Genomic DNA, 14,211 nt, shown 5'->3' with positions numbered 1-14,211 from the left:
GTGCGCTGCCGACGCAACTCGTCAAAGCTCTGACACAATGAGACGACTGCAGCGATCGTGGTGGGATTTCTCGCGAGAATCACGCGAAAAGCGTCGTCCTCAATGCCCTTCAGTATGTGCTTGATTTTCTCTTCCTCAGTCATTGTGGAGTTGACGCGGTTGCAGAGATTGAGCACATCCTCGATGTAGCCAGTGAACGTCTCGCCTGGATGCTGCGCACGTTGACGCAAGCGCCGTTATGCACGAAGCTTGCGGGCCATAGCCCGACCAATGACGCCCGTAATCGAATATTAAAAACGGACCAAGTGAAAATGCCGGTCTGGTGGTTTCGATACCACAGTTGCGCGATGTCGGCGAGATAAAACATCACATCAGTCAGCTTCAAGGGATCGTTCCAGTGGTCATTGGCGCTGACTCGTTCGTTATTGGCGCTGACCACTTCTCTTGCGAAGGCAACTTTGTTTCGTAGCTTTCCTGTTTAACAATTTGCACCAACAAGCCCAGTAAGAAATTCTGTTGTAAATGCTGTGGTTCAACACAAGAGCGTGAGCCCTTATAAAAGAATATTGCAGAGTGCTGTCTAAGATTTTGGGTACACTGCATCACTAAGAATACTAAACGAGCGAACTGCGAAGAAAAAGCGTGGACACTGCTTTCATGACTGTAAGATATAAAAATAATGAGCGCAGAACCTTAGTTACGAACTTAGCTTATATAGTGAGCCATTATGGATTGTGAAAGTTCAGGGTGTCCATTGGAAACGTTTTCTGCTGTCGCTATATCTATGTAGCCTTTCTGACTGATGTTTCAGTTTTCGTGTGTGTTACAATATGACGTTCTGACGGGATGGATGAGTGGCGTCAGTTTTTCTGACCACATATGAAATATAGAACAACGTCCCCAGTGAAGTTTATGACGCAAGCTCTGGTTTTCAGCATGTGACTCTCAAGTTGTTCAGCATGCTAAACAAATAGCTTGCGGTGCCTTGTGTAAGCCAGCTCGGTAATGTTGTGTGCGAAAATAGAGAGTAATTACCGTATGTGCTGGTAGAAAAAGCGACCAGGAATATCGCGATGGGGTCTTTCAGCCTCTGAGAAAAATAAAAAAAAATGCTTACTACAGAAAAATCTATACCACCAAAAATAATTATTATATAAATAAGAAACAACGCCAAAAAAAGCGAACGCCCCCAAGACATTACTTGGAACTGCTGTCACAAAGTAAAGTCAAAGGACGAGAGCTGACGTATCTATCCCTATCGGGGAGAATTGCATCGTCGTCCATAACATCCGCCAAAGGTATTGGACAGACAGCGCTTCAATAATGCCCGCGACACAATTGCACACGGCGGCAGAGCCTTAGGCCCATTGCGCGGTGATGCACCGTGTGTCTTCGAAGACAATTCATTTTACGCGCCGCACAGCAGCGCCTATCGTATCTTTCACGCCAATTAGTGGGTAAACAGTGCTGAATGTTCATTGCGCACTCACATAAAGCACACTTAGTTTATATTCAGAGACCTTTCATAATTTAACCAAGCGAAGAACTGCGATTGGTGTAGCGTCCCACCGATAGCATTTCTCAAAGCCTGCGGCAATAAATCGACTCAGGAATATTTTTTTATGGACAACAGCAACAGGGAAGTGCGCGCTGATGTACTTTCTAAAGAGGGTTCCTTTTTTCATTTTTCATCGCGGAACGGTAAACAAAGGCAGCGTTGCGCGTATACCACCGCCTCCTATGCTAGAGACGCGCTCTTTTGCCTGTAGCAATATGGCCCTCCAACGGCTGCAGTCACTCGCATCGGCCGCGGCTGGGAAGGTCGGTCCAGAAGTTGTATATGTAACTTCCTTTGACGTCGCGTTTAAGAATACGTTAGTGTGGTAACGGAATCTTTCGTCAAAGAACTGTCCGTGGAGGCAACGTTTAGAGTTGCTGCCTAAATGAGATATCTTCGAAATCCTCGTCATTTTCCCGGGCTGTTACATCATTTATTCTCACATTATATACGCGACTTTATTCGCACCGACAATGCATATATGTGTGCGCAATATCATTGGGAAAATAAAATCGTTTTTAAATATAACATCACGAAATGAAAGGTAGTTATATGCTTGATGCTGTATGGAGGAAATATTTACAATTGAATGGCACCGAAAGAAGCCGTTGCATCATTGCGAACGGACTATACTAGTCCAGTGCAAAAAAAAAAAAAAAAAAAAAAGCAGGTGCCACTCATTTTGTGAATCGTGAAGCGAAGCTTTCGTGACCAAGAAATTCAAAATGGCCCATCACAATGATAGACACGATGAGAGGACGCGTCCCTCGACACCTTGTATAGCAAGTGGAAGTTTTAGTCAGCATTAACACGTGCTCAATCAAAGAACACCCGGCAGTAACGCGGCAAAGCACCCCCAATAGCATGAGCTAGGCGCAGCGAATTTCAGCGACGAACGCGTTGCGTAACTTCCATATTTATCACCAGCTAGAAGAGCCGCGCGCGCTCACTTTGTAAAATTAAATAGTTGCTACGTGTCGCGGCTACCGCAGCAATTATCTCAAAGCGCTGGCTCTGACGAGGAAAATGCCTACATGATGTGTCCCGTCTTGTCAGGCTTGCGTCCGTGGCATAATGTTTACAGCGTCGGGTTTAGAGGTTTTTCCACCTTCTGGATGCAGACATATATATATATATATATATATATATATATATATATATATATATATATATATAGTAGTGGGCTTGGTGGCACCACCCGGAGCACTATGACTTACTTCGTACTGTTCTTCGTACAGGTTGGTAACAAATGGTGTTTTTGTGCCTGCGTTAAGAGCAATGATGTCTGTCTGGTAGTGCTGCCGAGCCCACAGTGCGCACTGCTTTGTAGTTTGGAATCATTTCGCGCCAATCTCATGCTATTGCAACTGAGTGGTGACGTAGAGCAAAATCCGGGCCCCGATAAGCTAGATGAAATATTGCGGGCTGTAACTGAAATCCGGAGTTCGCACTCGACCTTAGAAACTGGTCTGTCAAATGTGCAGCAGAGGCTTTCACAAATTGAAGCGACCCTTTCGTCACTCAAGCAATATCACGAGAAAGTTGACAAGTGTGAAGCAACTGTGCACGCTATGCGCAGTGAAGTTGCTCAGATGAGTAGAAAAATTGATGACCTGGAAAATAGGAGCCGACGCAATAACCTCATCATATATGGCATCGAAGAGCACGATAAAGAAAATCCTGCAGCCTTGGAATCGCTTGTAACTAAAGATATAGTGCATAATATTCTAGACGTTCAGGTCAGAACTGTAGAACGTGTGCACCGAATTGGCTTAAAAAAGCCAGGTCGAGATCGGCCAGTCATACTACGTTTTTATGACTTTGCAGAAAAAAATGACAGTTCTTCAAAATTGTTTCAAACTGAAAGCAAAGAAAATTTCAATTTCTGAAGATTTTTCCGCTGACATTCGTGAAATACGAAAGAAGCTATGGAAAGCCGCGGCAGGTAGTCGGGATAACGGCGATAAAGTCAGTCTACACTTTGACAAATTAAGGATTAATGAAAACCTGTACGTCTGGAATAACGATAAAACAAAATGGAGTCATTACACGGCTCGAAACCCCACGTGACAGCGTATGCTAGCACTTCCAATGAATGACAAATACAAAGTACTGCAGGGCTGACGTTACTGTGCTTTAATGCGAGAAGCATTGTCAATAAACTTGAAAAATTTGAGGAGCTACTGCTGTTGTACGGCCCAGATGTAATCATAATTACAGAGACATGGTTGAACTCAGATATTCATGATTCTGAGGTGGTTCCTCCCTCCTATACATTTATACGCACCGATCGGCACGGTCGTGGTGGAGGCGCTGCCATGGCTGTTAAGCGGCACTTGTTTTTTCACCGAGAAACCGGTATCGCTGATCATGAAAGCGCATGGTGTACAATAAAGGTCAACGATGTTACTTTACTAATAGGCGGTGTCTACAGACGACCAGGCGCTCCGGACAGTTACCTTGTAGAACTATACGACTTCTTATATGACCACATCAACCAAAGAACCAAATTAATTCTAGCTGGAGACTTTAACTTGGGAGGCATTCATTGGGATAACTTGTTAATTGGCAATAAAGAAGTCAAAAGTTGTGACCTACTTTTTGATATTATGCAGAGTTTCTCGCTAGCTCAACTTGTGCATGAACCAACACGCGTTCAAGAGCAAGTCCGTTCAGTGCTAGACCTTGTCTTTGTGTCCACATCTTTAATCGCTGAAGTTAGCATAGAACCGGGTATATCCGACCATAAAATGGTTTTATTGACGGTTGACGATCTTGGCACGGGTGCAAGGCACCCTAGTACTGACACCAAAATTTTTGTTAAGGATTATACACAAGGGCAAATGATGAAAGCATAATTGATTTTTTAGGAATTATGGAAGATGATTTTTACGATAATACGTTGGACGCCAACGACCTATGGTTAAAATTAAAAGGTGGGATGGTACACTGTGAAAGTAATTTTATTCCTACCAAGTTCAGAAAAATAAAGCGAAGAACGCCGTGGATTACAAGAACTATCATACACGTAAAAAGAAGAGTGCAAAGGTTGCGCAAGAAAAAACATAATTCCACTATGGTTAGTCAGCTTTCACGAGAACTGAAAGAATTGTTAAGAAGCGCGAGAGACAACTTTTTTTCTAATACTTTACTTGAGTTCATGACAAATCAGCCGCAGAAATTTTGGCGGTATCTTTCAAAACCGGAAAGTGCTCCGATCAAATTGGACATTGCCGGTGTAGTGGTTGAGGATGCGCGGACTATCGCTAACTCATTCAATACATGCTTTCAGTCGGTCTTCTCCCGTGCCCCCGTCCCTTAATATGCCCTTGTCCGAGTACGAATCGGCAATGCCTGATATCCTGATAACAGAGTCCGGCATTTTGAATTTGCTGCTACAAATAGACGTGAAAAAATCCCCCGGCCCTGATAATTTATCATGCACCTTCCTCAAGCGATACGCGGGTCAGTTGTCCCCTTTTCTGTATAAAAATTTCAATGCATCACTTGAAACGGCAGTGCTTCCCGCGGACTGGTTGTGCGCAAAGGTCGTGCCAATTCACAAAGGTGGAAACAAGCAGCTTCTAGACAGGCCAATATCTCTAACCAGCACATGTTGTAAACTAATGGAACATATAATAAATAAGGCTATCGTAACTTATCTAGAAGAAAATAATCTATTATACTTCAGACAACACGGCTTCAGGCAAGGGCTTTCAACTGTTACGCAACTTTTAGAAATTATACATGACTTTGCTGTAATAATCGATTCAAGACTGCAAGCTGACGCAATTTTTGTCGATTTTTCGAAGGCTTTCGACCGCGTTCTACACACTTTACTAATCTTCAAACTCAAATCAATTGGTATTAATACCAAGATTGTTGCATGGATTGAAGCCTACCTCTCGAATCGGTCCCAGTTTGTTACCGTAAATAATGCGGAATCAGATTATCTTGATGTTATTTCTGGTGTGCCACAGGGATCGGTTCTGGGGCCAACTCTGTTTCTTGTATATATTAATGACTTGTATACATGTATGGAACCAGGGATTACAATAAGGCTTTTTGCGGACGACTGCGTCATATACACACCTGTTAAAACAGTCGATGAACAGACAAAGCTTAACGAGTCTCTACAAAACATCGTTACCTGGTGCAAAAAATAGGGCATGCAAATTAACAAACAGAAAACTATGTATATGACTGTAACACGTAAAAAAGAGCCCTTAAACTTCACATATAAATTAATCAATACTTCGTTGGAACGAGTAGACTCAGTCAAATATCTAGGTGTCACAATAACAAGATCGTTGAAATGGGACGTACATATCAATAACGTTTGCGCACGCGCGTTCAACGACTCGGATTTTTACGAAGAAAGCTAGCGACAGCCCCCACCTCGGTGAAATTAACTGCTTATAAAACCCTGGTTAGACCAATATTAGAATACGGCAGCATAGTATGGAACCCGCATCAAAAATATTTAAACTTAGCATTAGAAAAGATTCAAAGCAGGGCGCTCCGCTTCATATACGCAAAGTATTCAAGGTATGACAGCGTAACTGCGCTTCGCACACAAGCAGGCATACCAACACTTGCTGATCGGAGGAGGTTGGCCTGTTTGAAGTTCCTTTATCTTCTTTACCATGACCTGATAAACATAACAAAATCCGACTACTTGGTGCCCCCCGGACGTCACTCTAGTCGAACTAACCATGATAAATGTATTAGACAATTCTTTTCGCGTTGTAGCACACTAAAATACTCTTTTTTTTCCTTCAACAATAGATCTGTGGAATTCCCTCCCAAGTGACATTATTTGCTCACAATCTGTGCACTCGTTCGTGTCGGCACTCGAATTGCACCTCGAGTCATTATCGGAATGATGAACGCATTGTGGTCGTCTTGGCCGAGCGTTCCTCAAAAATTTATCAATGACGTATTGCCCCCAACTTCTTGCACACGCGCCGGTGTCCGTACGTTCCTTCGTACTTTTCTGCGCTCGGTTCTTGCGCACATTTGTCCATTGGATGGTATGTTAGTACAAATTAGACTTGATACTGTTTGTACACTACACGGCACACCCAATGTGCAATCTTTTCTGTATTAACTGCTTCTTACACCTTTGAAGGCGTAAGCACTGTATAGTTTGTTTTTGTTTCCTTGTATTTATTTCTTGCTTACATGGCACGGCGATTGTAACCATTGCCTTTTTGTTTCGAGCTTGCTGCAAACCACAGTATGACAAAACGCTACGCCTGTACTGTTTGTATGTTCACTCCTGTATGAGCCTTTCAAGGCTTACAGTATTGATAAATAAAAAGTAATATATATATATATATATATATATATATATATATATATATATATATATATATATATATATATATATATATATGTATATAAGGAACGGCCAGACAAGAAACCGAGGGGCCCTGTTTTGATGAATCAGAACATGAGACGCCAACTAACAGTGACAGGAAGGACAGCAGAGGGGAAATTGCTTGTAATTGCTAATTATTAGGGATTGATTTAGTCGTACGTTAGGTTTGTTAGGTTAGTTATAAGATGTATAAATAGTTCAATTAGTTAGATAAGGTATCATTCAGTTACGTTCGGTATTATTATTTTTAGTTAATTCCTTATAGTTAGCTTAGCTCACTATTACCTTTGGAATTTATTTCATATTTATGAAGTCTCGCCTTTTAATTAGTACAGTTAGTAAGGTTAGTAGGGTACCCTTGTAACTTGACCACACAAGGAGTGTTAGGCATTGTCGCTATCACGGAGCATGCTATCACTACATGGAACTAGATGTACTGTGCAAAAAAAAAAAAAATCACCGCCTTTTCCACTCCGTCATCATTGTCAAACAGCGAAGCTGTGAACGGTGCTACTTGCGGGGAATGGGACGCGTCGGCGTCCATGGGTGACGGCGTTCCTAGAACGTTCCTCATGCTTTTTCTACGACGTTCCCATGCTTGAGTCCTTGGCCAATGCTCCGTTATAGACCTTTTTCACGAAGGCTTGCCGCCAGGGCGCGCCAGCGTGCCGCAAACCGGATGTGCTCCCAAGAAACTTCCGGCGTCCTTGTCTGTTGCGTGTTTTTCTTGCGGCGGTTCACGTTTGCTGCTGCTCGCGAAATGTTTTCGCCACAATTATCATCCGCTCTTGGACAAACACATCGAGGGCCTTGCTGTGTTGTCCCTGGATGCAGCCTGCGGTCTGGCACCAACCTCCTTTCGCAAGTGCGAACATTCAGGTTTCCCAGAGAAAGCGACAGACGGGACGCCTGGATCGCAGCAGTGCGAAGGGATAAATGGGTGCCTACAAAGAGCTCTCAGATTTGTTCTGCTCATTTCATCCAAGGTGAGTATTTTGTTTTTCACTTACCGCGCATTTTGAAAGCAACTATGCAATCTCGCTTTCTTGTACGCTTTGCGAGGATCGTTCACGAGAACGTCGGTGCTGCGAATGCCGCGCGCAAGGCTGGGCACGTTTACGTGAGCTTCGTACACCGGCTTATCGCGAGCGATATCTACTAAGATTTCAAGCGATGCGAGATTATTGCTTGTCAACTAATAATGCAGTGCTGAGTATTGAAAATGCCCATTGCCATTTTGTAGCGCAGCTTGCCGCAGCGAAAAGCTGATCCGTGCGCTTTGATCGTATTTTATATCGCGCAGTGACAAGCACTGCGCGCGTACAAGCTTGCGCGACGGGGGTGCCTAATGTAGAAGGACCATTTTGTAGTAAATTAAATGGAGATAGAAGGAGTCTTGGCTGATTATTTTACGTTTCGAATGTCTTAGTTGGTCATTTGCATTTTGCACTGGTGTCACACGGCCACTGTCGCTCGAGCCCGATCCGGATCAAAATTCTTGACTGCGATCGACACCTTTCCGCAAATTGCGCAATGAAACCAATCTGAACTTTGAAATTTGATCGTCATCGAAAGTGCGCCGCGTGACACCCGTGTTACATGCTTGAAAAATCGAGTCAGCTGCGAAGGTTGCAGTCACGTAAAATGTGCTCGGCGCTCTGTACCTTCCGTTTTTCACTTCTTCCCGTCTTCTTTGCGGCGTTCAATACAAGCAAGCATGGTCAGTTACAAAACAAATTCTGGCAGAGTAGCTCTGTTGACTTTATCTTTTCCTAGCTAAACTTTCATTATTGTGCTTGACCCTGAATGTTTTCTAATAGCTGACAATTTTATTTTCCAGGCCGGCCGTCGTCAGACCCTACCCATCCGGACTATGTCCCTACAATATTTCCGTACCGTGATCAAGGCAACACGAACCAGAAACTTCAGCGGTACCAGCGTGGCCAAAGGAGGCGCAGTGTGCAAGCTAGCGGACCTGCAGTGGGGAGCAAAAGTGCACAGGTGCAAATATGTGTACCTACTGCAAGTGACCTTGCAACATCGTCAGTAACTGACAATAATGTTGGCCTCGAGGATTACACTAAAGATTCTTGTGAAGCTGAAACAGAGACAACACTTACTATGGTTGATATATCTGCTCTTACTTTAGAGAATGCAGCACTAAAAGATAAGGTTGCTTGTTTAGAAGAACAGCTGGCATCAGCAAAGAAAAAAATGCGGAGCTTGAGATGAAAAATCAGCCAGTTCCTGATTCGGAAGATAACTAGGGACATTGTTATGAAGTCTCAGAAAGCTGTTAAGTTCCACACAGGTGTCGTGTCTGCAGAAATGTTTGCTGCATTGCTTCAAATGGTTCTGTCTGTCTGGAGCCCAACAACTCGAACAACCCTGGATCCAGAGCAGCAGCTCATTTTAGTGCTTATGAGACTGCGTCTGGGACTTCTGACGGAAGATCTAGCATTTCGGTTTGGCATTTCTGTAACTTCCGTAAGCCGCATTTTTCATTCGTGGCTAGATGTCTTAGCTGAGAACTTCAAGAAGCTCTTGATTTGGCCATCTCGTAGAACACTGCAATCTAGGTGCCCTGAAGCATTCAAAGATGCTGCATTCGAGAATGTCAGGGGCATAATTGATTGCACAGAAATATTTATCGAAAGACCCACTTCAATGACAGCAAGGAGCCAGACATATTCCAACTACAAACATCACAACACAGTCAAGCTTCTTGTGGTGATTGCCCCATCAGGATCAATCACGTTCGTTTCTAAAGCATGGGGCGGGAGGGTCTCTGACAAAGAGCTGACGCAACGCAGCGGACTGCTTGAATTGGTAGAAGAAGGGGACGTGTTCCTTGTAGACAGAGGATTCAGATGTGAGGAAATGTTTGGTGCTCGAGGTGCAAGCCTGCTGATGCCTTCATTGACGAAGAAGCGAGCACAACTTCCTGGGGCTGAGGTCACCACATCAAGAAAAATTTCCAGTGTCCGCATACATGTCGAGCGATCAATTCAGAGGCTGAAATCATTTAGGCTGTTTCACATGATCCTCCCTGTGAACGTTATAAAAAGATCTGGGGATGTAGGCTATGCCACCATTGACAAGTTGGCAATTGTGTGTAGTGGCCTGGTGAATCTCCAAACACCTATCATCAACACGAACCATGAAGACCTCGCTGTATGTAACTGAAAGATAAGCTGTGTCTTGATTGTCAAATAAAAAGTGAAGCAGTCAGTGGTGTTCAAAGCATATAAATTCAATATTTATTGCTTTTACTACTGGGTTACATATTGCATGCAATTTTGTACGGCGTCGCTGCAGTAGAAAAATGGTCATAACATTTTCATTATTGCATCACCAAGTGCAATGCCTGGAGAGTGTTGTAGGGATTCCAATGGTTTACTTTAATGGAAAAAAGACCACTGCTCTCTTTTAGCTTTCTTTTTACTATTCTTGACTTGGTGCGCTTACATCAGCTGGCCCTAGTTCCACTTGACATTTATTACACATCCACGATTTTGGTGTACGTTTAAGCTTAACACATTTCAAATGAAAGTTTGCTGTACACAGTGAACATTGAACAGTGCGGCCAGACTTGTTACCATGACAGTAACATGTTTCCTTGGCACACTCTATTTGCTTCAGAATTTGTTTAGTCTGCAGTTCAGGAAAGATATGGGTAAAAAAAAAGCTTGCTGCTTTAAGTTCTGCATTTGACCAAAATGATTCGTTAAAGCTGATAAGCTCAATTGTAAGGGACAGCCCTGTAAACACTAAAAAGTAGGCTCGGCGAAGCTTCGTGGCGGCCATTTGGGCTTGTACTTGTGTATAATATGCGTGATCATGCTTTAACTGCAAATTATTATTTAAATATTGCAGATGCTTTGAAGCGTTATTGAGTGGAGTACCTTTTAGAGATGCAGGGCACTTAATCTCTACCACAGATTTCCCACAACATTCACAGGAGGCAATTCCATCGGGAGAGGCAGCAAGAAAGGGAAGTCTTTCATTCACAAATAGACCACATTCAGTTAACTGAAACCCTTTGTGCTTTTTTGACTCCTGTGAGATGAATGCCTCTTTAGCCTTCGGCTCCATTGACACACCCCAACAGATGTTTGAGACCCTGGGTGCCTTTACATAGCCCATGATTTCAGCCACAATGCCATTGACCCCACTTCGACAAACTAGCACACGATGTAAAACTGAGGCCGTTATTCTACCTTTGCGTTCGTGGGTCCATCTAAGTGTCCGTGATTGCCCACGGGTCGACTGCTCAATTTCTTCACAGCATTCGTTACTGAGCTGAACATTTTTTGCAGTATTCAAGTCAATATTGCTGTAAATGTCATCTATTGCTGATCGCGATGAATAGTGCTGGTGGTTGGTCTTCCTTTCTTCTGCAGCAGTCTCAGGAGAAGAATCCGTACTTTCACTGTCTGTTATGCAACTCAACACAAGTGTGCTGGGGGCAAATGTCTGCGAAAGAGACCAATAACAAACATTCACTGATGTAGCCAGACCACAGTGTGTCATATGTGTATCATAGAAAACGCATAGCCACTACATCCAATAACACTGCATGATTGTATGAAAGTAATAAATGATTTCATCAGATAAGGTGTTGGAAATGGAGTGAGTATGCAGCATGTGATCTTTCGATTAGGTTTTGGTGTACCAAAGTATGCTGATGCTGAATATGTAGTTTATGACAGCTTGAATAGTGTGTGAACTTTCACTAGAAGTAATGTAAGTCGCGTAGTTTACCTTGACGTGCTGCAAGAAGCTGTGTATTTTATCAGAGCTCCATGTTGGAATAGACCCTTGTTGCCTTGGGGCAGGTTCAGGAACTTGTTGTCCAGGCTTTGCCTTGAAAAAATTTATCTCGCTGACTGGTGCCACCTGAAAATGCAGATTTGTTGCAATTTTATGAAGGAGAAATATTGTTATGGAGGGGTATGAACATTGATTAGTGCGGTGCTCTACAAAGTGGTGAAGACGACGAGTGTGTGTGAAATGCTTGTGCGTGTGGCCCTTCAGCCATCTTGTCTGTCTACTGAAATACGCTTGTAAATATTCATCCCATCTTACTCTCGTATTCTTCACAATTTTATCCACCATTCATATCAAGAAGCTACAAAGGAAACCAATAGGGGAAACCAAACATCCATAAATTTATTAAAAGCTCACCATAGATTTCCTGGATACCTCAGACCACCTGCACGCTGTCTCAGTTGGAGACGGGTCATTCAGCCCATATTTTATGGCTGCTTCTATGTTGAATAATAGGGCAGCCACGTGTGTGCAGCATTCTCCAAGTCTGAAACAAGGGTACGCACAGTTTAGGTGTTAGCGACAACTCTCTGGTAAACCACTGCATTAACCGCAGTGTGACTTGCACGATAAATGTGCACGGTACTGAACATCCAGCCCACTATACATAAAGTATGCATTACCATAGCTTGTCTCGCGTTAACTGGCATTACGTTTATCCCGCCTTGGTAGCTTAGCAGGTAAGGCGTCGCGGCGCTAAGCTTGAGGACGCGGGTTCGATTCACGGCCACGGCGGCCACCTTTTCATGGGGGGGCGAAATGCAAAAAACACCCGTGTGCTTAAGTTTAGGTGCACGTTGAAGAACCCCAGGTGGTCCAAATTATTCCGGAGTCCACCCACTACGGCGTGCCTCATAATCATATCGTGGTTTTGGCACGTAAAACTCCAGAAATTATTTAAATTTGGGTAATTCCTGCGACAAAAAAATGGGTTAGCCCATTTTTAGCAAACTACGACAAATAATAATTGATGGAGTTTCACGTGCCAGAACGTCTGCTTTGCACAGCTGGCTCCGTTACCGCTCATCATTCCAGCGTGGAATTTCACTTTTCTGTCGCCGTAATGGGGAGGCCGCGTTTACGGGCGTATGAGCCATTGCTTAAGGGAAATATGAGCCATTCATTGTCTTACGTGACGGACAGATTTAATTTTCAAGCCATTTAATTTCGAAGAATCGCAAGCGGTAATGGCGCGCGAATGCTGCTAATCACGCCGCCGAGTAAACTCGAGACATCAAACACAAGCGACAACCGTCAGTGACGTCGTTCTCTCCGTCGCAGCCGAACGTGTGTGTAAACTCGTAATTGTGAAATACTTTACTATAACCGGGGCCGCACGCTTTTCGCTTCGCTGGTTAACCATCTTCACGGAATGGAAATATTCCGCAGCTGGCTCGTTGGCGCCCCTCGGTTTGCGCTCGTGCTCGGCACGCGCTCGTAGCACAAACGAGTCAGCACACGCTTCGCTTGCACCCCTCTTGCGCAGTAGTGGAAGGGGGGTCAATTTTTTTTCACTTTGCCCCCATCGAAATGCAGCCGCCGGGTCCAGAATTGAACCCGCGTGTTCGTTCTTAGCAGTGCAGCGCCTTAATCTCTAAGCTACCACGCTGGGTCTAAGACAAATCGGCACGTAAGGTCGTGGTAATGTAAATCGTGCTCTTGGAGTAGGCAGTAAACTGTACTTACCCTGCTATGCACGTGCAGTGAGCGCTTACAACAGTGCCGTCGTCTTTGACGACGCACCACGGTCGGTATGTCTTCGAAAGCAGCTGGCTGGCCTCCACAGATGCTGTTAAGATGACGACGCCGACTCCGCGCTTGCCTGCCTTGAACGACATTACACGCTTAACTTTCCCACTCAGGAATGCATTGTAAGCGTCACTCAGTTTGTGGTTCTTAAACTGTTCTTTTGTGTAGAAGCAAACGCCCTCCACTAAATACATGAAAATATCCGCTGCTGTGACAGGCGGAAAGTTTCTCGGGCTCGCCGAAAAAGAAAATTGCACGACATCGTCGTCCAACGGGTCCGGCAGCTGCTGGCCTTCGAAGGACAGCTTGTCTTGGTAGCGCTGCTGTGCACTGTTGTCCAGTCCTCTAAAATATTCGCTCGACATGTCGTCAGCCGCACTGCTGAGAGGTGCAAGCGATTAAGAAAATATCGGCCATGCGGCGCGCTCGCAGGGGAGGCTTTTGAGACGAGAGCCAAGCATCCGGAAGTTGCTCGACCGGAAGCGTCCGAGGAGCACCAATAGGACGCGCGCGCGGCTTGTTTGCAAACATGAAAAAGGTCTATTGGACGGCGCGACTTATGTTAACCCTCCTACTGCTTCTCCTTTCCATCTGCACTCTCTCACAGCATTCTAAAAGTGTGGAGCTCTTCTTTTGCTCTCCTCTTCCGCTAGGTCACGTGATTTAGCTCACCGACAAGGATCGCACAGGG

At 44.3% G+C, this 14,211-nt stretch overlaps 1 protein-coding gene across 1 annotated transcript; it reads right to left on the bottom strand.

Moving 5' to 3' along the window:
- Positions 1-9,442: 9,442 nt before the first annotated feature.
- Positions 9,443-13,885, bottom strand: LOC119453450 (uncharacterized). Its single transcript, XM_037715484.2, has 5 exons — positions 13,458-13,885; positions 12,129-12,258; positions 11,706-11,840; positions 11,045-11,417; positions 9,443-9,543 (listed from the first exon to the last, which is right to left on the bottom strand). The coding sequence occupies exons 1-5, from the start codon at positions 13,883-13,885 to the stop codon at positions 9,443-9,445; spliced, it is 1,167 nt and encodes a 388-aa protein (XP_037571412.2).
- Positions 13,886-14,211: the final 326 nt, after the last annotated feature.

This window comes from Dermacentor silvarum, chromosome 5 (genome assembly GCF_013339745.2).
Source record: "Dermacentor silvarum isolate Dsil-2018 chromosome 5, BIME_Dsil_1.4, whole genome shotgun sequence".
NCBI classification, from domain to species: Eukaryota; Metazoa; Arthropoda; class Arachnida; order Ixodida; family Ixodidae; genus Dermacentor; species Dermacentor silvarum.
The sequence above is the reverse complement of the archived record's forward strand: the minus strand, read 5'-3'. Positions and strand labels throughout refer to the sequence as shown.

Excerpts from the sequence above, each read along its gene's own strand:
- LOC119453450 (XM_037715484.2), bottom strand. The coding sequence starts at position 13,885 with ATGTCGAGCGAATATTTTAGAGGACTGGACAACAGTGCACAGCAGCGC. Across the intron at positions 12,259-13,457 it reads CACTGCACGTGCATAGCAGG|ACTTGGAGAATGCTGCACAC; the intron begins GTAAGTACAGTT and ends CCCTTGTTTCAG. Across the intron at positions 11,841-12,128 it reads AGGTATCCAGGAAATCTATG|GTGGCACCAGTCAGCGAGAT; the intron begins GTGAGCTTTTAA and ends CTGCATTTTCAG.